At 44.5% G+C, this 27,280-nt stretch overlaps 1 protein-coding gene across 1 annotated transcript in view; it reads right to left on the bottom strand.

The window, feature by feature from the left end:
* The window catches only part of TMEM47 (transmembrane protein 47), a 54,082-nt gene extending 27,569 nt beyond the window's left edge, over positions 1-26,513 (bottom strand). The window contains exon 1 of the mRNA XM_006139198.4: positions 25,707-26,513. Within this exon, the coding sequence (XP_006139260.1) occupies positions 25,707-25,932 (226 nt within the window). The 5' untranslated portion in view covers positions 25,933-26,513. The remainder of the gene's footprint in view (positions 1-25,706) is intronic.
* Positions 26,514-27,280: the final 767 nt, after the last annotated feature.

Genomic DNA, 27,280 nt, shown 5'->3' with positions numbered 1-27,280 from the left:
AGAGATGGACAACTGGAGAACAGCGCTGCCGGCCAGGTAGGCACTTAGCTCTGAAGGCAGCATCTGCCAGAGGAAGTGCAAAAGTAAGGGTGACAACGACATACCCATGCTATTTTTGCTTCTGAGCTGCTGCCAGTGGCAACTCTGCCTTCCAAGCTGGGATCCCAGCCAGCAGCCACTGCTCTCCAGCTGCCCAGCTCTAAAGACAGCAGCTGTGCAGAAGTAAGGATGGCAGTACTACAATTCCCTCCTATACACACACAAATGCGCACACGCACACAACTCCTTTTAGGGACAGGACCTCTACAATTACATTGAAATTTTTATTGAAATAGCTAAAATATATTTTTTTTAATCCTATGACCATGAAATTGACTAAAATGGACCATGAATTTGGTAGGATGGAGTTACATTACAGAAATGTGCAACAATATAGACAGGTCCTCAGTGACTGAGGTTCAAGATATTGGACTGTCTATTGGCCTGGGAACCAGGAACTCTTCAAGTCTCCTGCCCTGACTCAATATACAGTTAAAGAAGTCACTTATTCTAACTCTCTCTGTGTTACTGTTAATGAAATGGAAATACTCTCTTATCTACCCACAGGAGTGTTACAAGGACTAACTGGCTAATGCTGATATGACGATGAAAATTTTAAATTAGGGATATAAAATACCATGTAAAATGTTAACTGGTTAAACTATATTTTTAATTAACTGGTCCACCACGTTATGCCGAGGATGGGGGCTGCTCCGGCTAGACCCAGCCAGGTACCAGTTAACCAGTTACCCAGTAAGCATGCCAGTAAGGCAATGCTTATTGGGTAACTGGTTAACTGGTTACCCCTTTATGTCCCTATTTCAAATAAGTATAATTTCGGTTAGATTATTATATTGCAGATTCATAAGACACTTTCCCACTAATAGAGTACCATGGAAAATGAATATATAAATATTGCAACACCCACAAATATCCAATGGAGGGGCAACACACCAGCATAGATTCATATCAGAGAAAACACTACGCTTAGAAATTGCACAGGTACACAGACAAAAACAATTCATCTAATCCAGAAGGGAAAGCCTTCCCAAGAGTGCAAGTATAAACTGAATTAGAAATGCATGGAGAAGCTAAGGAATGTAAATTTTACATGCTTACAAATAATAAGAGATTCCATGTGATTTTCAGGTTGAAGAGAAGCCACTATGTTTCCTTATATAAATTAGTATGACACTGAAGCTACAAGGTGATGAGAAAGTTAAGAATGCTACTGCAAAGGAATTGTAAATAGTTACAGGAAGGATGATCAAGTTGTAACAACAGTCCAAGCAAAAGACGTGAATTTGGGCTAACTTTATGGATCTAAGCCACTTTATGGATTTTTGAAAGGTTAAAAACAGTGATACTACCAAGTTTAATTTCTGTTGGGATGGTAAACAGACAATTCAATATTGATACACACTCATTTTCCTACTTAAATATCTGGATTAGTCAAGTAAATTGACTTCCAGGACATGGGGACTCAGAACATGTTGTTAACAATCAGCTCAGAACAACAAAACTTGAGTTTTGTTTATTTGTTCCCAAATATTAGTTGATGGACAGTTATTTTATCTACAAGCAGTATACCAGACTTAAATGTACTGGGCTAAACTGGGAATTTCCAAAGGGGCTACCTTTTTTTGGTTCATATGCTCATAGTTTTGAAACAAAACTCCTCATTGGACTCAATAGGGCGTTTAAAAAACCAAAAACCTTGATGACACAATATGAAACATGGTCACACTATATGCAGTGCACAAAATAATCTTAGATTGAGATTTGCATAGATGACTAAACACGAGAGACGGCATCAGAGTCTCCTTAGAAAAATCTCAGTCCTCAAGTTTTGAAGGCTTATTGAAATTAGAGACAAAGGAGAATTTAAATGCAGACCCGTATGCATGGGGTTGCGAAGGGTGTGAAGGCACCCCCACCTTCCCCTTCCCCCCTGCACCACCACCACGGTCCTCTATGGTCCTGATTCTGGCCAGGCTGAGGAAGGTTGGGGTGGCGCGTTGCTCCAGTCTCTCTTGCCTGTGCTGTGGCCAATGGGGAGAAGGCAGTTGCAGCCCATTGCCCCAGCCTCCCTCCCCTGGCCAGCTGGGGGAAGGCTGGGGCTGATTTCCCCCTCTCTCCTCTAGGAGCGAGATAAGGGGAGTGAGCGCTGCGGCGAGGGAGCAAGTTGTGCCTGGTGGGCAGTTGGGCATAGATGGGCCATGCATGGGGACTGCAGCTGGGTGTGGAGCGTGGCACCCAGGGGTGGATGGGGAGAGCTGAGAGTGCAGAAAGGGCATGCAGCATTGTTGCTCAATGCTAGAGCATGCGGACTGGCTCCTGCCACCACACAGACAGTTCAATATGGCCGCTTCTCACTCCCTCCCGCCCGGTCATCCCAGAGCTTGTTCTGCACGGGAGTGCTGCGTTATTCTGCAGGCACCCCCTGGACAACCAATCCTGCAGCCCTGGGTGACTTCCACAGGAGTTTGCCCCAAAGTGAGAACGGCGTGAGAGCTCCCAGGCTCAGGCCCATCGTGGCCAGCCAATTTGAGTAAAGTGTGCTGCCAATCTGCAGCTGTGCCTGGAAACCCTGAGTGCAGCGTGGGGCTGCTGCAATGTGTGAGGACAGCAGTGCCACTGCTGCGGCAGGGATGTCTTTCCATCCTCTCAGCGCTCTCCACTGAAATCTTTGCATCAGTTGCATGAGTTTGTAAGAACAGTGGGTGAGGAGCAGCAGTGAAAGTAGCTTAAAATTTCTTACGGGTATTGTCCAATTGCAATGAGTCCCTGCCAGCTCTTTAAATAGCTCCCTGCTGGCTTCTGGTGCAGCTTAGCCAGCTCTTGAGGAAGCTGTGCACCAGGGTGAACCCACTTACTTTCACCTCTAGCGAGGAGCAAAGTTTGTAGCAGAGGTTGCTGTCCCAGGTAGAAATAGGGCTCTATGTTTAGAGAGACTAGGTGGGTGTGAGGCATTATCTTTCCTTGGGTCAAGTTCTGTGTGTGAAAGACAAGCATTGGAGCCACACAGAGATGTTCTTCAGATCAGCTGCTAGGTGTAAGGCAGTAAATTCCCCGCTTTGTCTGAAGCAGGGGGTAGGGAAACTTTTTGGAGCTGGGGGCCACAGACCCACGGAAAAATCAGTTGGGGGCCATATACAAGTGAGAAGCAAAGTGAGAAGCCCTTAACTGAGAAGGAGAAAGACACTTCTCGCATTACCTTCATACACTAGAGCCTAGGGTGGACGGATTTTATGTGCTCCAGCCCTGCAGGAGGGTTGGGAGGACCGGAGAGTCAGCACAGGCTACTCAATGCTGGGGGTGAGTCCTGAGCTTCAGGGGGCAGATTCAGGCAAGCCATGGGCTGCATCTGGCCCCCAGGACTGAGGTTCCTCATCCCTGGTCTGAAGTATCAGACCTAGTGTGTAAGGTCATTGGTATACAACATCTGAAATCCAAGGTGCAAAACTCAGTGAGGCAGAAAGAGGGAATACAATTTTTTTAGTGGTACAACAATGTACCTGAGCTCCTCTGAATATATTTCAAAGGGGTGGCCCTGTTAGTCTGTATCTGTATCTGCAAGAATGAGGAGTCCTATTGTACCATAAAGACAAATACATTTATTAGGGCATAAGCTTTCATGGGCAGGAGACCACTGCATCATGCATCTGATGAAGTGGGCTCTACAGGCCAGTATGCAAGGGGAGGTGCGAAGGGTGTGAACCCATCCCCCAATGGTCCTCCAAGTAAGTGTGAGGGGGCTCTGTTAGGGGATGGGAAAGTGCTGTTTTGGGGGAAGATGGGAGGGCGGGGCTGGTGGCAGTGCAGCAGGGCCAGTGCAATAGTGCCCCCCACCGACAAGGAATGGCCCAATCCCAACCCCATTGGCAGGAAGCCCCACATGCACTCACGCGGCACTGGCCTCACCGAGCAGGTAGAGCAGCAGCAGACAGAGGCTGCCAAGTGAGTGGGGGACCATGGTGGTTGTGCTACCCACCATGATCCCAGAAGGTAATTTCTATAAAATCTTTATTACTGTATAAATTGTTAGAATGTTATAACATAATCAATTTACTAATCACTGCTTCCACTCAAATTTTCCATTAATCTCTCCTGTGCACACCCACTGCATGACAATTTTGAGCTCCTTTATATTTAAAAAAAATTGTGGTCCACATTTACAAAAAAAAGCATCCCACCGCAGAAATTCCCGAGTATGGGCCTGAAATGGGACTTCAGTGAGCATGGGCATTCAGGGCATGTATACACTAGCGAGAATACCAACCCTCTGGAGATTGATCTTCTAGCATTCGATTCTGTGGGTCTAATGTAGACCCCCTAAATCGAATGCTGAGGGCAGTCCCCATCAGCATCTGGTACTCCTCATTCTGCGAGGAGTAAATGAAGCCAACAGGAACTTGTGCTCCCGTTGGCCTCCTGCTGCGTGAGTATGGCGTTTTAAGATAAGTCGACTCCAGCTATGCAATTAACATAGCTGGTGTTGCATATCTTAGGTTGACCTTCTGCTCCAGTGTAGACCAGACCTCAGAGTTCTCTGTACAGAAAGAAATTTCATCCTAAATTCATAACAATAATGACTTTTAAAAGGAACATGCAGACTGTTGAACCTCTTTTATGCAGAAAAACAATGGTGGCATGGATGCCGTGGAAAAGGAGAGTTTAAACTTTTTTACATTAATTGTAGCTATGGAATTGCAGTGAAATGTATAATAAATGGCAGCAAAGCAAGAATGGTAGTTAAAAGTAAGATTTATTCTCTGTTTCCTCTATCTATATCTGGTACATAAAGAGTTGATGTCATATGAATGCATTGTCACTAGAAAATAAAACGGAATAAAATTGCTTCTTTTAAGACTTCATTATATATTTGAAATGATATATATTTGAAATGATAAAGAGTGGTGACCCTATATTGTATTACAAAATCTATTTTAGAGATGTGAAAAATATGCTTCCTCAAAGACTTAAGATCCAATCATGCAAACATTCACAGGAGTTACTTTATATGTATGAGTTGTTTCTTAAATTCAGTATTATTACTCACATGTATAAAGTGAAGTATGTCACTGAAATTTTGAAAATTGGGGCCTTATTGACCAATATTAATTTTATTGGTTCTGAAACATGATCCACTTATATTGTTATAGTATAGCACAACATAGAAAGTTATGCTATACTACATAGCTATAGAGCAAGACTTTGGTGACTACAAAAAATTGTTCAACTCTTTTGGTGACTACAAAAAATTGTTCAACTCTTTTCAATATGACTAAAGGGTAGACATATTACATAATTTGGGATTTAAAAGTATGGTCACCTTAAATTTGAACATAAACTTAGATACTAAGATTTTGAAAGAATTTTGCACAATAATGTAGATTAGCCCCTAGGCTGTGTGCCTCAGATATCTGCAAGCTTTTCCTTTCCTGCACATCCTAGTACTTATTGGAATCTGCCACGGCCAGCACCTATAAGGCTATCTACTGAAGCACCAACTGATTAGCTTCTATGATGAGGTAACTGACTCTGTGGATATGGGAAAGTCAGTGGATGTGATATACCTTGACTTTAGCAAAGCTTTTGATACAGTCTCCCACAATATTCTTTCCAGCAAGGTAAGGGAATATGGATTGGATAAATGGACTGTAAGATGGATAGAAAGCTGGTAAGACTGTTTGGCCCAACAGGTAGTGATCAACGCCTTGATGTCAGGTTTATGGTCGGTTACTAGAGGAGTGCCCCAAGGATCTGTTCTAGGACTGGTTTTGTTCAACATCTTTATTAATGATCTGGATGAGGGGATGGATTGCACCCTCAGCAAGTTTGCAGATGACACTAATCTAGGGGGAGAGGTAGATACGCTGGAGGGCAGGGATAGGGTCCAGAGTGACCTAGATAGATTAGAGGATTGGGCCAAAAGAAATCTGATGAGATTCAACAAGGACAAGTGTAGAGTCTTGCACTTGGGATGGAAGAATCCCAAGCATTGTTACAGGCTGGGGACCGATTGGCTAAGTGGCAGTACTGCAGAAAAGGACCCGGGGATTACAATGGATGAGAAGCTGGACATGAGTCAACAGTGTGCCTTTGTAGCCAAGAAGGCCAATGGCATATTAGGTCGCATTAGGAGGAGCATTGCCAGCACATCTAGAGAAGTGATAATTCCCTTTTATTAGGCTCTGGTGAGGCCACATCTGTAGTATTGTGTCCAGTTCAGGGGCCCCCACTATAGGAAGGATGTGGACACATTGGAGAGGGTCCAGCAGAGGGTGACCAAAATGATTAGGGGGCTGGAGTGCATCACCTATGAGGAAAGACTGAGGGATTTAGGTTTGTTCAGTCTGCAGAAGAGAAGAGTGAAGGGGGATTTGATAGCAGCCTTCAACTTCCTGAAGGGAGGTTCCAAAGAGGATGGAGAGAGGCTGTTCACAGTAGTGATAGATGTCAGAACGAGGAACAATGGTCTCAAGTTACAGTGGGAGAGGTCTAGGTTGGATATTAAGAAAAACTATTTCACTAGGAGGGTGGTGAAGCACTAGAATGGGCTATCTAGGGAGGTGGTGGAATTTCCATCCCTAGAGGTTTTTAAGTCTCTGCTTGACAAAGCCCTGGCTGGGTTGATTTAGTTGGGATTGGTCCTGCCTTGGGCAGGGGGCTGGACTTGATGACCTCCTGAGGTTTCTTCCAGTTCTATGATTCTATGAACTGCTTACCTCCATGTGGTGGTGCAGTCATTTACTTTGGTATACTGAGCAGTCCCAATAATTACATCTTTTCAGTGCACAGTTACTAAAGTATATGAAAATCTAAAGGCTGATTCATGCCCTTAAAGGGGACATACTATATATGCCATTAAAAAAAAATCAGCACTATGCCGATCCCGATGTTTTGTTTTGTTTTTTAAACCAAATATAATAAATAATTTTATTATTTTAGGGTTATCATAAAATTTGCAAAGTCTATGTGTTTTTTAATCAGAAGAATTTCATAAATATTTTCAGCATCCAGAATGTGCCATATAAAACACAAAATGAGTTTTTAGTGTACAAATGTTCTTCTTAGTTAAATAAAATAAAAATAAAGAGTCTTGGCCCCTTTTAAGTTAGTCACTTATTTGCAACTCATAAATCTTTGCCTTTTGCTATCTGAGTATAGCTTCGGTTTCATATCTCTTTAGAAATTCTGTCAGTTTCTTAGCTATTTATAAACATAGTGTTAATTCAACCTTGAAAAGTATCACTCTCCTCCCTGTTAGTCCATAAAGAGGAATGAATAAGCACTCAGCTATATCTTCATTCGTAATTAAAAATAGCTTTATCTTCTCTATTTCTTTGCCAAAATAATACTTCATTATTAGAGTAATATCAGTACAAATCATAAAAGAATAATAAAATGTCTCAAAGTTCCAAAAATAAAAAAGCATTTCCTTTTAATTAAATAGGCCATTAATTTTCCATATGTGAAAAAGCCATGAAAATGCTTTATGCTATCAGTGCTTTAATGTTTTGATGCATTCCTGAAAAAGAAAAAATATTTTCCTCGCCACAGGATTAGGAAGTAAAAGTGGTTGTGAAAATACATAATATATTGAATATCAATATATGATAGCTCTTTCATATACTGTAAGTAAACTTAGTTAATTCTTTTGGAAAACAAGATAAAGACAAGAATGGTTCCTTTGATTTGTACAAAAGTTCTCCATTGAGCCTTCTCCTTTTAAAGAATGAAATGAGAGAAATTATGTGTGTGACAGTGGTAAGGAAACATAGGAAGAATTCCTTTCTTCTAATGCTGAACAAGAAATTTTATTAGAATAAGGAAAACAGTATTTTCCCTAACGCTGTTTTTTCAGCTTCTTTGTAGAGCTTCTACGTAGGACACATACCAGCCTCTTTCTGTTTAGCACCCTACTATAGGTTTAAAACAACAGGATGTACTCTCAGTGTTTCTAATACAGAACTTAGAATACAAAATTTAGGTCAAAGAATGATGAACCTGAAGAATATGTCATGTGAAATATAGAAAAATTATTGACATACCTACTGAAGATTCAAAAGAAATTAAGTATAGGCCACTACGTATTATAGTAATTAACTAATAAAGCAAATAAGATGAAACATTTCTAATTACTTTAAAATTTCAAAAAGTGATTTGTGCAGTTATAAATAGCTTTACACTTCTTCTTTTGATACATTCATAAATCTTCAAAAACTAATTAACCATAAAAAACATAAATCATCATTAAAGCGTAAGGTAGAGTATACATTGTAAAAAGTTACCTGACCAGAAAACTCATCACCTCTTTTGCATATTCAAAGACTTGGAGGTACATCTAGACTGTTTTGCTCTTTTGAGATACCGGAAGTATCCCGAAATAGCAACGTTGCGTCTTTAAAAGCACCGCTATTTCCTGAAATATATTTCAGGAAATAGCGGGAGCACTATCCCGGCATCCCGGTAACCCTCATTCCAAGAGGGTTAAGGGATTTTTCAGAATAGTACTTTAGTTTGAAATTTGGTGCTGTGTAGACAGAGCCAAATTTCATATTAAGCTCTTTTGATTTAGACTCAGAATAAGCTATGCAATTTGCATAGTGCAAATTGCATAGCTTATTCTGACATTATGGTATTGTCTAGACACACCCAAAGATGCTAGGTTTGATTCTCTTCTCATGCCCAAGTGAGTATCCCTTTGGGGGGAGGGATAGCTCAGTGGTTTGCGCATTGGCCTGCTAAACCCAGGGTTGTGAATTCAATCCTTGAGGAGGCCATTTAGGGATCTGGGGCAAAATCTGTCAGGGATGGTACTTGGTCCTGCTGTGAAGGCAGGGGACTGGACTCAATGACCTCTCAAGGTCCCTTCCAGCTCTATGAAATAGGCATCTCCATTCATTTTATACCCATGTAAATTAGGAGTAACTCCACTGAGGTCAGTGGAGTTAAGTGGTATAAAACAAATATCACGATCACCACAAAGCTCTTGTGGTGAAATTATTCCGCCCCTATATAGATCAAATATTTGAGCTCTATATGGGTGGAGCACAGCACGTACAAAGAACTTTTAGGAAAAGTTATTTGGACTCTTTGCAGGCAGAGTGCAGAGCTGTTAAGGATGTGAAATTCTCTTGCCATCATCCCACCAAGCCAGAGCCAGGCCATTGTGTGCTATACAGTCACTTGCCCCAGATATGAGTGCAAAGTACTGGGGCCACCAAGATCAAAATAATGATGGATCTGCAGCCTCTCGCCTTATGGCTATTGTCCCAGAGATTCTTTGCACACAATGCAGAGGTGTGCAGATACCTCTGTGAAATCAGTATCAACAGACCTCCATAGTTGCCCCTTGCACTCCATATTGTTCTGTGCTATTTAGGTGCTCGTACTGTTCCCATCATCATGAATAACTGGTGCTGCCCCCCCGTGATCTTTGCATGTTGTAGCGGGTTCTTACTCACTTGGGAATATTTTACCTAAAGCCACTATCTGCGAACCAGCACTATTGTGGCTGTAAAAACAGTTATCTTAGAGTTCAATACAAATATTTTGTCAAATCAACATTCTGTTTGTGACATGAAACTGAATTTTGGCACTCAGTACAGTTATCTAAGTCAACAAATGCACTGAAAGCAGCCATTCATGGGAATATAAAGAAATATTTTTATAAAACAAAACAATTCTGCTGCTGTTTTACAACAAGAAAACTTGGAGGCAATAACTATTTGATCAAATATCAAATACCAAATAAGGTATATGAAAAGAAAAAATGTAATTATTAATTAATTGAACACTATATCCCAGAATATGTTTTTATACCTAGGACTCACAACTAAGGGGTGGAGAGTTACCATCTTATACACAAAGGTCCAAATATTACTTGTTTTACTCACATAAAATGCCAGGTGAGGCCCTTGTTTTAAACTGCTGTTGTGATAGTTGGACCTACAACTTTATGTTCATTGTGAGCTCAACTGTAAAAGTTTATAAAATGCAACACTAACCTATAATAAATTTTGATGGGAACAGTTGTGGAAGGGAGACAAAAAAACTGAATTAATCCAAACAAAAAGATCTATTGATATAATTCAAGACTCTGTTAAAATCATGGTAAATGAGAAAGCAAGAACTAAAATCTTAATGAGAAAAAAGTGAAAACTCAAAAATCAGTGAACCAAAATGGTTATATCAGAGACTAAATTTAATTGATGGACAAAATAATGAGCAGATAGGCTAGTCCATCCATCATTCCTTTGATAGTTTCTTAAACAAATTGACTTTACGGGAGAAATATGGAATAACAGATGGAGGCTCCTGGAGTGATCTTACTGTCATCTCATCATTTCCTGTGATTCCCGATGTTCTTCATCCTAATTCTGAGAGATGTCCCAAACAGGCTGGGCCAGAAAGTGGAACCCAGATGATATTGCACCTCTACTGGCTCCAGCTTAATCCTAAACACCACCTGGAATGACATGGGATTGGACTGTAGGAATTACATCAGCTTCAGCCCATTTTAACTGATTTCTTCTTTCATAGTGGTTCTTAACCTATTTACCATTGTGGACTGTGTATGCATCTCTTTATGTGTTATCTGGGCTGCACTCACACAATAGATATATTACAGGTATGGCCCTGAGGACCTCATATGGACTACAGCTACATCTGCTAACCCTCCCAGTCCTTCAAGGGTCTCCCAGAATTGAACCCCATCTCCTTGAAATTCCTAAAACCAAACTGGGAGATCAGCTACTAAAAGTCTCACAGTGGAAGGGGGTTAAGGCAAGATCACTGCCTGCCAGGCCCCCACACTGCTCCCAGAAACAGCCAGAACATACCTATGGGGGGGGGGGAGGAAATGGGATTTTCACGTACTGCTCCTGCCCTGAGCAAGGACTCTGCAGCTCCCATTGGCCAGGAGCTACAGTCAGTTGAAGCTGAGGGGACAGTGACTGCAGGCTGGGGCAGTATACTAAGCCACCTGCTCTCCCCTCTGCCCCCCGCATCTAGGGTCTATATAGACATGGTGATGGCACTTCTGGGAGCAGCATGGGGTCTGCTTCAGCCCTGTTGTACTACCAACCAGAACTCAAAGCCCAAGGTAAGTACTACCAGGTCAAGGACCACACATAACCCCCTCCCAGAATCAGTATGCCATACCCCTCCCATACCCTGAACTTCTCCTGCATCACCCTACATCACCCCTAAGCTCCCCTCTCCCCCCCGACCCAAACTCCGTCCCAGAGCCTGCACGCCTCACCCTTCTTGCAGTACAACCTCCTGCCCCAGCCCTGAACTCCCTGCTAGGATTGCCAAATTTCTAATCACACGAAATAGGACACAATGAAGCCTTGTCCCCCGTTCACTAAATTTCACCTCCCTTGGTAGCTTGCTTTCCTCTAAATTCTCTCACTTTTACTGGACTGGGATAACGGGTTGGGGTAAAGGAAGGGATGAATGAGGGTTTTAACTGAAAATATAGGTTCTGGGGTGGGGCCAGAAATCAGGGGTAGAGGGTCAAGGAGGTGGCTCTGGATGGGACTGAGGGATTTGTAATGCAAGAGGAGTCTGTGAGCTGAGGCACAGGGATGGGAGGGGGTGAGAGCTCTGGCCTGGGGCTACAGGCTCTGGCATGGAGCCAGGGATGAAGGGTTTGGGGTGCAGGAGTGAGTTAGGGGGTAGGGCTGAAGGTTATGGAATGCAGGAGAGGGCTGTGAATTAAGACAGGAGATTGGGGTTGTGACGGACCGGGCCGGTCTGGGCACAGCTGAGGGTGTCCGCTCAGGGCGAATTGCTCAAATTCGGGGCTCCTCACAGCCCCCAGACTGGAGACCTTTCCAAACAGGCCACAAATCAGTCCCACAAAGCACTTCAGCTGCCTGCCTGAAGCCTCACGAGCAAAACCCCTCCGATACCCCAGCCATTTCCGTGCCCCAGATGGCCCTGGGCCTCATACACAGGTGAGGGGTTTTAGAACCCAATCTCACCTTCCCCGAACAAGTTCTGTCCAGTTCCAAGAAACCAGCCACAGTTCCCAGGTCAATGTACACTCTGGACCTTACCCACAAATCATGCTGAGCCAATCCTTTAGAATCTACAATCTAAAGGTTTATTACTACAAGAAAGAAAAGCATGGGAGTAAGGTTGTTAAATTATCATACATTACATGCATCAAATCTCTCAGTTCTCGATGCAGGCTCTAGCAGAGATGTTATAGCTGCTGGCTTAAAAGTCCTTGTTGCACATCCTATAGCAGGATGGGTCCACAGTTCTTCCCGGCTCATGATTCCCTGCGAGGCCGCATCTGGGGTTAGAAGCAGATCTGAAGACCACATGGAGTCAGCCACATGGCTACTTATGCCCCCTCTTGGCTTCTTCCAAGCTGGATGGAGTCACATGGCCAGTGGCCAGGTGTATCTTTGGCCTTCAGAGGCCCATTGTTCCCTGGAGCTTCGCTCATTAGCATGTCCATAGGCAAACATTCCTAGCCCATTACTCAAGCACATTCAGAGACTTCCAGTCTCCATACAGAGTGCAGATTCCTAACTCCACACACAGACATTATACAGATATATGAAGAGCAGATACAGAATCAGAAGAAAGTAAGCTTTTGTTTGACCCCTCACATGGCCCCCTTTGTCCCACTTTTGGGGCGAACACCCCCCATGGGTGCAGCAGTGACCCGGCTGCTCCCCTCACAATCCAATAACGTGACAGGGGTGCATGAGACAATGAGACCTCTGGTGTGGGGCCAGGGTTTAAGTTGCAGCAGGGAGTTCCAGAGGGGCTAGAGCTGCGGCGCAGGCTTACCTTGGGCAGCTCCTAGTTAGTGGTGCAATGAGACAAAGGCAGGCTTCCTGCCTGTTGTGGCTCCATGCTGCTCCCTGGAAGGGAGCCAGCAGGTCCAGCACATAGGCAGAGAGGAGGAAGGGTCTAGAGGCTCTGCATGCTGCTCTCACGGACAGGCTCTGCCCTCCCCTTCAGCTCCCATTGTCCAGGAACCAGTGAAAGTGAGAGATCATGGGGGAGAGCAAATGATGGAGGGAGAGGGGAATAAAGTGAGTGTGGGTGGGACCTTGAAGAACAAGCAGGGCAGGGGCTGGGCAAGGCTGTTTTGTTTATGTGATTAGACCAACCAGATGCTGTTTACCACAGTTAGCCCCTGACAGACTGCCCGACACTTTCTTTACCTGTGTGTCCACAGGTACAGCCACTCACAGCTTCTAGTGGCTGCAGTTCACTGTTCCCAGCTAATGGGAGCTGCAGGAATTGGTGTCCTGGTCCATGTTGCTTCCCACAACTCCCTTTGGCTGGGAAGAGCAATCCACGGCCAACGAGAGGTGAGAGCACCTGTACCTGTGGTAAATACAGCAGTGGAGGCCTGCCGGAGGCTAACCGTGGTGAACTGCATCCGGCCTGCAGGCTAATTACTGCCCGGCGCTGGTCTACAATGAAATCATGGAGTGTGATTCCTGCCTGTGTGGATATATCCAAACTAGCTCTGATCATTTAACCTATCTATCCAAGAGATATTAACATTTAGTACTCTGTAAATAATACAGATTTGCATGAAAAAACAATGGCGACAGGATGCATATGTTTACAGATGCATGAACAACTTGAGCTGTATCATGCCCTTGATCATTTGGCCATCAAGGTATTGCTCCCAAGGAAAGTAAAACTTTTCTCTCTATATATTAAAAAAATGCTTTCCTGCGGGATGACAGAGTGATGTCATGATGTCACTGCGACAGCGCGCTGGGGTTCCCCCTGATCCTGTACCCCCGTAGCAGCAAGAACAAACTCTGCCAGCCAGTGGAATAGAGAGGGTTTATTGCTTCTCCAGGATACAGAACAGCATAGACGTGATGTGGCTACAGGAGTCAGGGCCAGGATGTCTCAGACCCCTTGGGATGGGGTGCGTAGGCCCCTAAACTTCCAACCCTCTGCTTAGTCTCTTCCCTTCATGGTTTCCTCACCTGAAAAAACTGAACCTTCCCCCAAACACTTCCTTCCTTCCTTCAGTCCCTTCCCTCAACAGGTAGAATCCGGTTGGGTCACTGTCTACATGCCCTCAGGCTCCTCAGGTGGCCCCGCATGCTGGGCTGTGCTTACAGATACAGGCCAGTAGGGTTCACCCACAGCCCAAACACAGCAACCAGTGAATGCCCAAACAGAGTGTACTGCCTGCCCACTACATCGCAGTCACTCTGCGTCCTGCCTGCCTCTTCCCTCTCTTCTTGCTCTCCCCTCTTCCAGCATGAGACCGACCTTGCTGCTTCCCTTCGTCACTTGGATTGCTATTTTAATCCAAGCCCCTGCTTCCCTTCCTTCACACCCACCCCACAGGGCTTTCAATGCCAAGAAACATGGCATAGTAGCCAACAGCCCCCACATCACAACCAGGACAGCCCGGGGGAGGGGAGTAAAGGGTGTGGTGCTCGGGACAGCAGTCATGGGACAGGCGTTAGGAGTGGGGCTCCCAACCAGGGTTGTGTGCCAGTAGCAGGCTCTTGGGGGCTCCCACACCGCCAAGCTCTTGAGGAGCTGGAGTGCAAAGCCCAACCACCCAGAGACCAGCTGCCCCTGTGGAGATTCACCCCCTCCCCAGCGGCTGCACTTACCGCAGTTGCCAGACCACCCCCAAGCCGCCCGGGGAAGCCGCCACACTGACCTGTCTGGGAGGGAGGGAGGGAGGGAGAAGGAACCTGGGCTGGTGTAGGGGGAGGGGAACTGAAGAGTGAGACGGTATGGATGTAGACAGGCCACTGCATTCCACATCCTAATGACATAAAAAGCTAAGCACCAGGTACATAGAATACTTAGAGCGCACTTTATTAGCCTCATTTAGAATGGATGCGCTAATTGACAATTTTTTCCCCATTTTTCACCCTTCTCTTTTCCCTCCCCAGCTCCTCTCTTTTTCTGCTATTTATTTGTATCCTGGACCCCTTAACTCCATTAATCTGAAGAAGTGGGTTGTGCCCACTAAAGCTCATGATACCGTCTACATTTTTTTGTTAGTCTCTGAGGTGCTACAGGACCAGTCACCATTTTTTAGCTTTTTTTAAAAGATGCTACAAATTAGACATCACTTCAGCTCGCTACTCTTAAATCTACCACAAGACAAGCATGGTAGTACAGGAAATTGTGTAATCTATAATTTATTCACCCTGTAATGTATGCCTAAGAATTTTCTGCACTGGATACATGACCTTGTTCTGAGACTCATATAGAATGTTTACTGTGTTAAAACTAATTGCTGGGCATTCATTTCAATAATTACAGAAACCTAAAAACCTTAGAAAGTTAGAATTATATGTAGCTAGTGGCAAGAAATGGAAGGAGACAAAGACGCAAGGCATACTTTTCAAGGTTAAAAGAATCTAATCTATCCTTTTCTGAGCTCCTACATATACACCACTGAATTTGGCTTGTAATATTTCAACAACTAGAAATGGGGTAGGGGAGAGAGAATAGAATTCACACTGCAATATGAATGTCATTATTTGACAGAATTATCATTATTTACCAGAATTACCAGAGTGCTTAAAGCTAAGGAACATTTTTTTTCCTAACAGTTGCAAAACTCATTCCAATGTACCTTGCAAAAATCTATTAGCAGTTCAAAATTGCTCAAAGAGAATTTTCCATCAAAATGATGGCCTTTATATTACTAATCTGGAGCAAGAAAAAATATATATGAAGCAATACAGTCTACACCTACCCCCCTTCTGTTTGTTAGATTGAATCCTGTTTGATCATCTTTGGCCAAGGTTATAGTCCACTTGGTTCTAAATATAAGTCTCATCAAATATTTAACTCATCTATTATCACTGACATTAAGAGCATCTTAAATTTTAAAAGTGATAATACACAAAAGCAACTACAGTAATTTGAAGATGGTTAGGAAATATTGAAAATATCTTTCTTCTCTTAAAAAACTGTTGGGTGTCTTAATTATTTGCACATATGTACACACACACCTTGTGTGTATTGCTGGGTTCCATGTACATTTAGCACTTAAATTACTTCTGAACTTGTTTGCCTTAGTCACTTTGAAAGGCCAGAAGCAGCATGTTTCATAGTATGCTGGGAGCATGCCTGGCAGAATGAGCACAGAATTTGGCATGAAAAGATCCTGGACTTGAACTCTAATATTGGTTCTATTAGCATGGTCATGGACAGGTCACTTTGTCTCAGTTTTCCTACCAATAAAACGAGGAACACATTTACACCTTGAGGCTATTGGAATGATTAATTAGTTAGTGACTCTCTGAATATGTTTCATATGTTATATAAATGATAATTATCAGGGCTCGCCAGTGTCCAGCGATCTGCGCATGCACAGATCGCCGGAACCCGACTCTTCCAGGTTACAATCTACTCGCCACAGGCGAGTAGATTGTATAATTTGTTGAGCCCTGATAATTATTATTAATAGAATTTCATAGGTGGCATGTTTGATGTAAGCTTTTTACTTTTCTACTGAGTTCACATAAACTGTCAATTTAAAATAGGTGAGTTTGTTGAAGCAGAGGAGGGATGACGATTAAATAACACAACGGGCCCTTAGTTCCTACCTGGTATCTCAAATTACTGTAGGAAGATCAATGGTTCTCTACTACTGACAGATAAGAATTCTGAAAATGTTTGTATCCATATGAGTCAGCATTACTCTAGAATTATGGGAATCTGCAAAGAAAAATAACTAAAAATACATTTTCTGTCAAGGCAGAAGAGAAATATGCTGCACTTACACTTTTTTTAGTTTGACATATAACTTTGTTTTGGATACATCAGTAAAGTACAAGCTTTTTCATGTTATCCATAGGACTGAGTATTAATTTTCTACTCCTGTGTAACTACCTTTTTCTCAGACTTAATAACATTACATTAGTTCTTCTTATGGTACTTTACAGCAAGTCAGAAAAGGGTACAGGCAGTCCCCGAGTTACGCGGATTCGACTTATGTCGGATCCGCAGTTACGAACGGGGTTTGCTGCCCGTCTCCCTGGTCTGCTGGAGACCAGCAGACCAGGGAGACAGGAAGCAAAGCCTCTGAGGACGCCGGCAGTGGGACAGCCGCGGCACGTCTGGGCTGTCCGCTGCCTGCGTGCTCCGCGGCTTTGCTCCACGTCTCCCCAGACCAGGGAGATGGGGAGCAAAGCCGGGGAGCACGCAGGCAGCGAACAGCCCAGATGTGCCACGGCTGTCCCACTGCCAGCGTCCTCAGAGGCTTTGCTTCTAGCAAACCAGGGAGACGCAGAGCAAAGCCGTGGAGGACCCGGGCAGCGGGACCACGGTGCGTCTCGGTCCCCCGCCTGCGTCTCCCTGGTCTGCTGGGGGGGGGGGGGGGCGCAGCTAGTATGCACCCCCCCCACCCCCCAGCAGTCCAGGCTTTTCTCCGGACGCCTGTGGTACAGCAGCTGGGGCGCTGTAGGTTGGTCCCGCAGCGCCACTCTGGGCGCTACTGGACCAACCCGGCAGCACCCCAGCTCCTCTGCCCCAGGCGTCCCCAAGTCAGCCGCTGCTGAAACTGACCAGCGCTGACTTCAGGAAACCCGAGGCAGAGTTACTCTGCCCCGGGCTTCCTGGAATCAGCCGCTGATCAGTTTCAGCAGCAGCTGACTTGGGGACGCCTGGGGTTCTTAAGTTGAATCTGTATGTAAGTCGGAACTGACGGCCAGATTCAGCCTGTTGAAACTGATCAGAGGCTGATTCCAGGAAGCCCGGGGCAGAGCAACTCTGCCTCCAGCTTCCTGTAGTCAGCCGCTGGTCAGTTTCAGCAGCGGCTGAATCTGGACGCCAGTTCCGACTTACATACAGATTCAACTTAAGAACAAACCTACAGTCCCTATCTTGTACGTAACCCGGGGACTGCCTGTAGTGCAATGCCTACATATTTTGCTGAGCTTTCCATAAATATGAAATACTCATTTAGAGTAAAGATCCAGATCTTCCCAGAACAAAGTCACTTTTGAGCTAGCAACTTTGCTTTGGAACAACTGCTCAGATTCAAAATAAGCAAGTACGTCATCCAAGACTATTGACCACGATAATTGAGAATTTTTCATTTAGACTATGTGTACACTGCAGGCTTCTTGCACAAGAATTTTAATTTATAAATACATTAAAAGCAAGAGGAAGACCAAGGACAGGGTAGGCCCACTGCTTAGTGAGGAGGGAGAAGCAGTAACAGGAAACTTGGAAATGGCGGAGATGCTCAATGACTTCTTTGTTTCGGTCTTCACCGAGAAGTCTGGAGGTGTGCCTAACGTAGTGAATACAAGCAGAGAGAGGGTAAGTTTAGAAGATAAGATACACAAAGAACAAGTTAAAAGTCACTTAGGAAAGTCAGATGTCAGCAAGTCACCAGGTCCTGATGAAATGCATCCCAGGATACTCAAGGAGCTGATAGAGGAGGTATCTGAGCCTTTAGCTATGATCTTTGAAAAATCATGGCAGACAGGGGAGATTCCAGAAGACTGGAAAAGGGCAAATATTGTGCCCATCTATAAAAAGGGGAATAAGAACAACCCAGGAAACTATAGACCGGTCAGTTTAACGTCTGTCCCAGGGAAGATAATGGAGCAGGTAATTAAGGAAATCCTATGCAAACACTTGGAAGGTAATAAAGTGATAGGGAATAGCCAGCATGGGTTTGTGAAGAACAAGTCATGCCAAACTAATCTGATAGCTTTCTTTGATAAGATAACGAGCCTTGTGGATAAGGGAGAAGCGGTGGATGTCATATACCTAGACTTTAGTAAGGCATTTGATACGGTCTCGCATGATATTCTTATTGATAAACTAGGCAAATATAACTTAGATAGGGCCACGATAAGGTGGGTGCATAATTGGCTGGATAACTGTAGTCAGAGAGTTGTTGTTAACGGTTCTAAATCCTGCTGGAAAGGGATAACAAGTGGAGTTCCTCAAGGGTCTGTTTTGGGACCCGTACTGTTCAATATCTTCATCAATGATGTAGATATTGGGATAGAGAGTACGTTTATTAAGTTTGCAGATGATACCAAACTGGGTGGGGTTGCGACTTCTTTGGAGGATAGGGACATAATTCAAAATGACCTTAGCAAGTTAGAGAAATGGTCAGAGGTAAACAGGATGAGGTTTAATAAAGAGAAATGCAAAGTGCTCCACTTAGGAAGGAACAATCAGTTCCATACATACAAGATGGGAAGCGACTGTCTAGGAAGGAGCATGGCAGAAAGGGATCTAGGGGTCATAGTGGACCACAAGTTGAATATGAGTCAACAGTGTGATGCTGTTGCAAAAAAAGCAAATATGATTCTAGGTTGTATCAACAGGTGTGTTGTAAGCAAAACTCTGCCGCTCTACTCTGCACTAGTTAGGCCTCAGTTGGAGTACTGTGTCCAGTTCTGGGCGCCACATTTCAAGAAAGATGTGGAGAAATTGGAAAGGGTACAGAGAAGAGCGACAAGAATGATTAAAGGTCTAGAGAACATGACCTATGAAGCCAGGCTTCATGAACTGGGCTTGTTTAGTTTGGAAAAAAGAAGATTAAGGGGGGACATGATAGCGGTTTTCAAATATCTAAAAGGGTGTCACAAGGAGGAAGGAGGAAATTTGTTCCTCTTGGTTTCTGAGGACAGGACAAGGAGTAATGGGCTTAAAGTGCAGCAGGGGAGGTTTAGATTGGACATTAGGAAAAAATTCCTAACTGTCAGGGTGGTCAAATATTGGAATAAATTGCCAAGGGAGGTGGTGGCATCTCCCTCTCTGGAGATATTTAAGAACAGGTTAGATAGACATCTGTCAGGGATGGTGTAGGTGGAGCTTGGTCCTGCCTTGAGGGCGGGGGGCTGGACTCGATGACCTCTTGAGGTCCCTTCCAGTCCTATTATTCTATGATTCTATGAAGAACTGTTTTGCGCAAGAGTTCTTGCACAAAAATTCTTGCGCAAGAGTGTGACCACACTGCCATGTGCTTTTGTGCATGACATGTGCTTTTGCACAAGAACGTCCATGGCAGTGTGGATGCTCTCTTGCGCAAGAAAGCTCTGATGGCCATTTTAGTGTGTCCACACTGCCTTCTTGTGCAAGAGCTCTTGCGCAAGAGGGCTTATTCCTCGTGGGGAGAGGAATAACTCTTGCGCAAGAAGCCCTCTTTTCAGACACTTTACTATAAATTTACTTGTGCCAGAAATATGCCTACATGCAGGGTAGATGCTCCACAAGTTTTTGCACAAGAATGGCCGTTCTTGCACAAAAAGCCTGCAGTGTAGACCTAGTCCTAGTTTATAATTTAGGTTAAACTCATAAAGTAACATGACACCAAACAAGGACAGTCAGTGCTACTTTATTGTTTATGAACAGTTTATTACACTAGGATAGGATTTGAAGCATAAAACTACAGTTATTTTTTTTTTAAATATGTGCTATGTTCCAATTAAGGATAGATTATCGTCTTACCTTCAATGTCTTTTGACTACAGGCTGAACCTCTCTAGTCCAGCACCCTCAGGATCTTGCCAGTATCAAACCAGAGAATTTGCTGGACCACGGGAGGTCAATATTGTCTAGCAGGATTACCAACACTTCCACTGCTTACTAGGCTCTTAGAAGACATTTGGGGTGTGTCTAGACTGGCAAGATTTTGTGCAAAAACTTGCCAGCTGTCTACACCGGCTGCTTGAATTTGCGCAAGAGCACTGACTTTGTCATGTACAAAATCAGTGCTTCTTGCGCAAATACTTTCACACTCCCACTCGGGAAAAAGCCCTCTTGCACAAGAATACTTGCTCAAGAGGGCCAGTATAGACAGGGAAGAATTGTTTTGCGCAAAAAAGCCCCGATGGCTAAAATGGCGATTGGGGCTTTCTTGCGAAAAATCACGTCTAGACTGGCCACGGATGCTTTTGCGCAAAAGCATCCTTGCCAATCTAGACACGCTTTTGCGGAAATACTTTTAACGGAAAAAATCATGCCAGTCTAGACACAGCCTTGGGGTAAATTAGAGCTATACAACAGCACGGAACACTGAAAGAGCCAGGACTGGTGGCTGTAAACCCCACATTATGGGACCACAGGAAACTTGGCCACTCCCATGATAAGTGGACATTCAGCAATTAAAATCATACCAGATGTTGCCAGACGAGAGAGTGCTGACCTTGAGAGGTTCAACATGTTCTTAAAGATCTATAAAGACCTTCTTGTATTTATTCCCTTGGTGGGTTTGTTTTTTCTTTTAAACCTTCATGGAAGGGTGTAAAGAGTATAATTCTCTTAGGGTACGGCTAAACTGTGGGGGGAGGGGGATTGGGGATAAAACTCTGCCACGTCCAGGGAATGCGTTTGCTCTTCCACGTTTTTTTGCGGAAGAGCACACGCGCTCTTTCGGAAACCCCAGTATTCCTTGTTCTACGAGGAAGAAAGGGGGCTTTCGAAAGAGGGTTTTTTCCAACATTTGGCCCAATTTAGATGGGCCAAATGTCGGAAAAGCCTCTTCTGACAAAAGATTCAAAAAATTTTTTGCGTACCTTTTTCCGACAAAAACTTGTTGTCTAGCCGTACCATTTCAGGGAATTAAAAATTGCAAATGCATGTATTAAGAGGTTTACTAAAAAGAATATATATTTTTCTTATAAACCAGAAAGGCTTCATGCTTGTTAACTACATTCATTCATATAATAAAAAATGTATCGGCATTATTGATACAATAAGCTGTCATGCTCCCCGAGGAGCCATTTTGGTCTATGAAATACATAGTATTATATTTAATACACACAACACAAAATGTTTACCTGACATAAATGGTTCCTTCAGAACTGATGTTTGCCAGTTCATATTTATGTATTTTTTAATTTGATAGACTATATTGTCTATGGTATATTGTAAAAAAATAAACAAACAAGTATATGGTCCTGGAGCATGGGCCCTCAGAACAAGCTATAGACATGCCATACCTTGGTATATTAAATTCATTTAATTATATAGAAATTTCATGAGAAATTAAGTGTGTATGTTCAGTAATCCCTATTTTAAACATAGTGATAGAAATGTAGCCGTGTTAGTCTGGGGTAGTTGAAGCAAAATGCAGGACAATATAGCACTTTAAAGACTAACAAGATGGTTTATTAGATGATGAGCTTTCGTGGGAAGTGGGTCTGGCCCACGAAAGCTCATCATCTAATAAACCATCTTGTTAGTCTTTAAAGTGCTATATTGTCCTGCATTTTATTTTAAACATGAATTTGTTTTGTTTGAATATATTAACATTTAGGAAGGACCTAACACACATCATAATAATAATCTGCAGGATTTTGTTTAAAAACCAAGTCAAAGCAATCACCTAAATCCTGTAAATCCTCAGTTTCAGTCCCACAGATATAAAAATCAGCAGCTTGACTTTTTTTTAAAATTTGTGTCAGATCTGCACACAGGCATGTTAAGTTTTTGCCCCAGACAAAATGTGTATTGCAGCACAGCTCCCTAAATACTAAATTGGTATAATCAACTCTTGCAATTTTATTGCAAGTCTTGTGATCTTTGTAACTTTTCCTTAAAGACCAAGCTTTTGTAAATGTGTGATTATGTAAGAATCTCAGCTTTCATTTGAAAACTAAATTAAAGGTTCTAGCCCTCAGACTTGCAGAGCAAAGTTTGAAAATGTGATCCAAGTGAACCCTAAAAACTCAAAAGCTAGGAGCAAATAAGACAAAAAAACACAAAAAAACCCCAAAATGTACTTACATTTTAAAAATCTCATGCTTTTTAAACTAATCTCATGATTTTTGAGATGACAATACTCACAAGTGCTCACACTATACTTCTAAGTATAATAATGCTAAGAAAGACACAAGGTGCTTGGTTAAAATTTAAAAAAGAATCTTTGAGAAAAAAGGTATACTAAATGCCAAGCACTGGAAGTACTGGCAGAAATTAAAACAGCCAAAAGGAATTATTTTTGGCTATAGCCCATGCAATCACCCTCAGTAAATTCCTTGCTACAAACACAACCAAGTTTCTCTTTTGATAGCAACTGGGAACCATAAGACTAGTTATGAGAAAGGCTTCCAAAATATACTGCTTACTATATTCTTCATGGAGTAAGAAATTGCACTTCAAATATTAAGCAGGAACACATGACTGAATTCAGCAGGAGCCTTTCCATGGACTTTAATGAGTTATTTCTGGCTCTAAAGAGAAGAGTGGCAGAAAGAACAGCACAGTTTCTCATATTTCAGGTTCCCTTTGAGAGCTGGATCATGTGCCAAACATGAGGAAAGTAAAGGTCTTGTTCTAGTCACCTCAAGTAAAACAATCATGCACTTCTTCCCCAGTAGCTTGTGAAACCTGGCTCTCCTTAAAGGAAAATAAGAAAATCTGTTTCAAAGAACTGGAACAGAATTGAATAATCAAGAATTTCTGTAAGGGGTGGAGAAAGGCTCAGAGGAGGATAGCAGATCTGCTCTGATTTTTAACACACACCATCCAGCAAGACTGCATTTGAAATCCTACCTAGCCCATTCCCCTTTCTCCACCCACCTGCCTCCCATCAAAATAGAAAAGGTAGATGACTGACAACGCAATTAGGGACAGATTAACAATCCTCAAATCTGCACTGTCCAGCTTCTTTTAATTCTCCACATTCTTTTGGGGGGAAGGGGCAAATACACAGTGAAAGAAAAGGGGGAGGTGAAACCATCTGAAAAGTCTTTATGCAATCAAGGGGATATTATTTCAGGAGACAGAAAAGGGGCAAAGGATTCACGTTGCTAAGGAGACACTTTGAAGCTGACATTCCTACATAAATTTACATTTATACTGAAGAAGGAAAAGAAAGCTGTTCTCCAAAGTTTGTTTAAATTCCCTGGAAACTGAACCAAGATGACAATTTTAAGAGTAATTTATGCATTATTAAGCCTAAAATAAATCACACTAAAGCCCATCAAATGTTACCCCTACACACTGACAATTAATACGATAATTTAAAACAATCAACATGGGGAATCCTATAATAGTGTTTTCAAGCAGAGCTTAGATGGAGTCTGAGAAGTATAAAATGATTTCACAGAAGCCAGGAAAATAATAAAACAATGTACTAAACACATACAATATAAAACCAGGCAAATAGCTAATGATATTTTCCCTGCAGGGTTACCAACATTCTGAGGGCAAAGACTGACCGAAATGGGTGCATTAGCACGTTTTTTTCTGTGTGGGTTTTTATTTTAATTTGTTAATGTTTCCATTGGGACACCAGAAGTTTTTGCAATGAAGCCTAGAAAAAACCCCTACAAAATTAGATTTTTTCAAACAGCTTATTTGTTTCATTCATTGACAGTTGCTGAGTATCCCAAGCCATTTTTAAATAGGAAAGGTGTCCCCTCTTCCCCAGTTCACGAACAAAAGAGACAAAAAAGCTTTAGAAACACAATAAACCAAAACGAGGGAAGGGACAGTAGGGCAAAATGAGCTTGAAAGGAGAAGAAAGGACATGCACTTGAAAGAAAGGAAATACATAAGCAGGGGGAGGCAGAAAGGAGCAAAAGGATGGCAGAATTCAGAGTGTATCTGCTCAGGACAAAGAAAAAAAAAGAAATACTATTTATTGAGTAGGATGACCTGCAGATCACTGGGCCTGAGAACCCACAACTTTACAGGTTGATCATTTTGGAGAGGAGAAGTGATATAACCCTTATTCACCAAGAAATGCTCATTCTTGGTGAACCACTACTCAGAAAACATAGCCAACCAAAACTCAGGGCCTTTTGGCATAATAAAAGACTAACACAGCCACCTAGCTGACTTTCAGAAACATTCTTAAATCTCTCCTGCCTTCCTGACCACAAAACAGAGAAAGGGCATTTTGGTACACAGAATTGTGGAACGCTCTGCACAGATGAATGTTATCCATATCACTTATCTATCCATTTGGAGTTAGCGAGATAGAGAAATAGAAGCAGAGGTGCAGGACTGGGATGCGGTACAGCAGAGTGGAACCTGGAATGCAGTACTAAAGGAGGAGGCAAAGGAGACTGGACTGCTTTACTAGATAGAGGAGAGGACAGGGATTGGGATGCAGACCTGAGGAGGAGAGGCAGCAGATAAGGAGACTGGGATACAGTCTGGGGATGGAGGGGGATGGGATCTGGAGGCAATGCTGGCAGATCAGGCTAGAAAGTGCAGGATAGAAGGTTAGAGGACAGGGCTGTGTGATGGGTGGAAGGACTAGGAGTGGAATGTAGGGCTAGTCAGGAGTAAGGGAGTGGAATGGCTGGAAGCTAATGGGTAGGAGAGCTGGCAATGGGTGGATGTTATGGTCAGCTGAAGTGCAGGGTGCTAGATAGGGGAGGGGTGGATATGGGTAGCCGAATAATAGGGCGATTAGGTCGGAGTGTCGTGGGGGAGAACCGCTGGGTCAGGGTGGACATGGGCGGATTAGGGGTGGTCTGGCTGGGGGAGCTGCTGAGGAGGGATGGCTGTGGGCAGCGGCAGGACACAGGTGGGGGGGTGATAGGGGTAGAGGGCAGGAGAGGTGATGGGAGCAGGGGAGACAATAGGGTCTGGGGGCAGGAGAGGTGCTGGGGGGAGGAGAGCCAATAGGGACGGGGACCGGAGAGGTGGTAGGGCAGGAGAAGCGATAGGCCGGGGGGCGGGGATGTAGCTCACCGCTGTGCAGGGTGGACTCGCAGAGCCAGCTGTCCAAGTTGCCGGGCTTGCGGCAGGACTCCCAGAGGGACAGGTAATACTGGTGGTCGGCCGTGACCCAGGCCGGGCTCAGCACGGCTCCCAGGTCCAGGCACAGCGCCAGGAAGATGCACACCAGCCCCACCAGCTTGAGCGGGGTCAGCACCGACACGCGCACCTCCTCCATCCCGCTGCCGGCTGAAGCCATGGGGGCCGGGGAAGAGCCGCCGCCGCCGACGACCCCGGCAAGCGCAGGAAGGGGGGCGCGCCGGGGAACTGCAGCTGCCCCTCAGCCCCGCGGCGGAGCGCGGCGCCGGGCTGGAGGCTGAGGCAGCGGCTCCGAGCCCTCCCTCGTGGCAGGCAGCGCACCAGGTGCAGCCGCCGCTCCCGCCTGTCCCCGGGCTCTGAGGCAGCGCGCACAGCCCAGCTCCGGCTCTGCCCAGCTCACTCCTCCCCTCTCCCCTCCCCCTGACTGGGGGCGGGGGGGGAGCTTGCATCGGGGGCCCCCCTCCGAGCCACGCACGTCACGCCCAGGGCTTCCTCCGGGGAGCGGGGGAAGGAAAGGCAGGGAACAGCTGCTCGGCCGCTGCCGCGCCCTGGTCCGTGGTGGGGAGCGCGGCCCCAGCCTCTTGCCTGGCTCCTGAGACAGCCGCGCTGGGGAAGGGGGCGGCTGAGCAAGGCTGTGATCGCAGCCTACGCCCCCCCTGCCTGCCCTGGGCTCGCAGCGGTCGTCTCCTTCCCTCCCCCCGGGACAAAGTTTTTAGGAACTTTTAGCTCTTCTCCAACCCGGGCGGCCTCCCCGCTCAGCCCTCGCTCCTGCTCTGCGTCCCCTTTGAGTCCCTCCCCCCCCCCCCCCCCGCCTTTCTTCCCCCTTGCGCCTGGCAGCCCCTGCAGATCTCTGCTCCCGGGGACTGTTTGAACCTCTTGAGCAGTTTGGAAATCAGTTCGCGCAGTTTCCAAATCAATCCTGTTTTCCAATTTACGCCACCTAGGGGTTTTCTTTCTCTCGTTTTAATTTGGCCGGATTCATTTCTCTAGCAATCTGTTCAGACACAAAACAAAAGCCTTAAGGGATCATTATACAGTAGGTTTCTCAGGGGAAGGATTGCAGCCACGCTGAGCATGTAAGGAAGTACAGCACCATCCAGGAGGCGGCATCCTTTACAGGGAACTGTCAGGACTATAGTTTGGATGGGAGGGAAGATGACCTTGCTTTACCACAGGGGTGAGGAACCTTTTTTGGGTCACGGGACACAGACCTACAGAAAAAATCCATAGGGGCTGCAGGCAAAAATCCTCCCTGACTTGGCACCTAAGAACGAGAAAAACGCTCCCACATTAGGGATGTTCAATTTTGAGTAACTGACTACAGCCGGTCCCTGAGTTGCGAACCGTTGACTTACGACCGTTCACAGTTACGACCAAAATGCCGTAAATAGCGGACCCTGAGTTACGAACGCAATCCGCGCTTACGAACAGTGCGGTCGTGTGTAACTCAATGGGGTCCAACTTATGAACAAACCGAGTTACGACCAATTGCTTGGTCCGTAACCAGT

The sequence above is a fragment of the Pelodiscus sinensis genome, chromosome 1 (genome assembly GCF_052426305.1).
Source record: "Pelodiscus sinensis isolate ZL-2025 chromosome 1, ASM5242630v1, whole genome shotgun sequence".
In the NCBI taxonomy this organism is placed as follows: Eukaryota; Metazoa; Chordata; order Testudines; family Trionychidae; genus Pelodiscus; species Pelodiscus sinensis.
The sequence above is the reverse complement of the archived record's forward strand: the minus strand, read 5'-3'. Positions and strand labels throughout refer to the sequence as shown.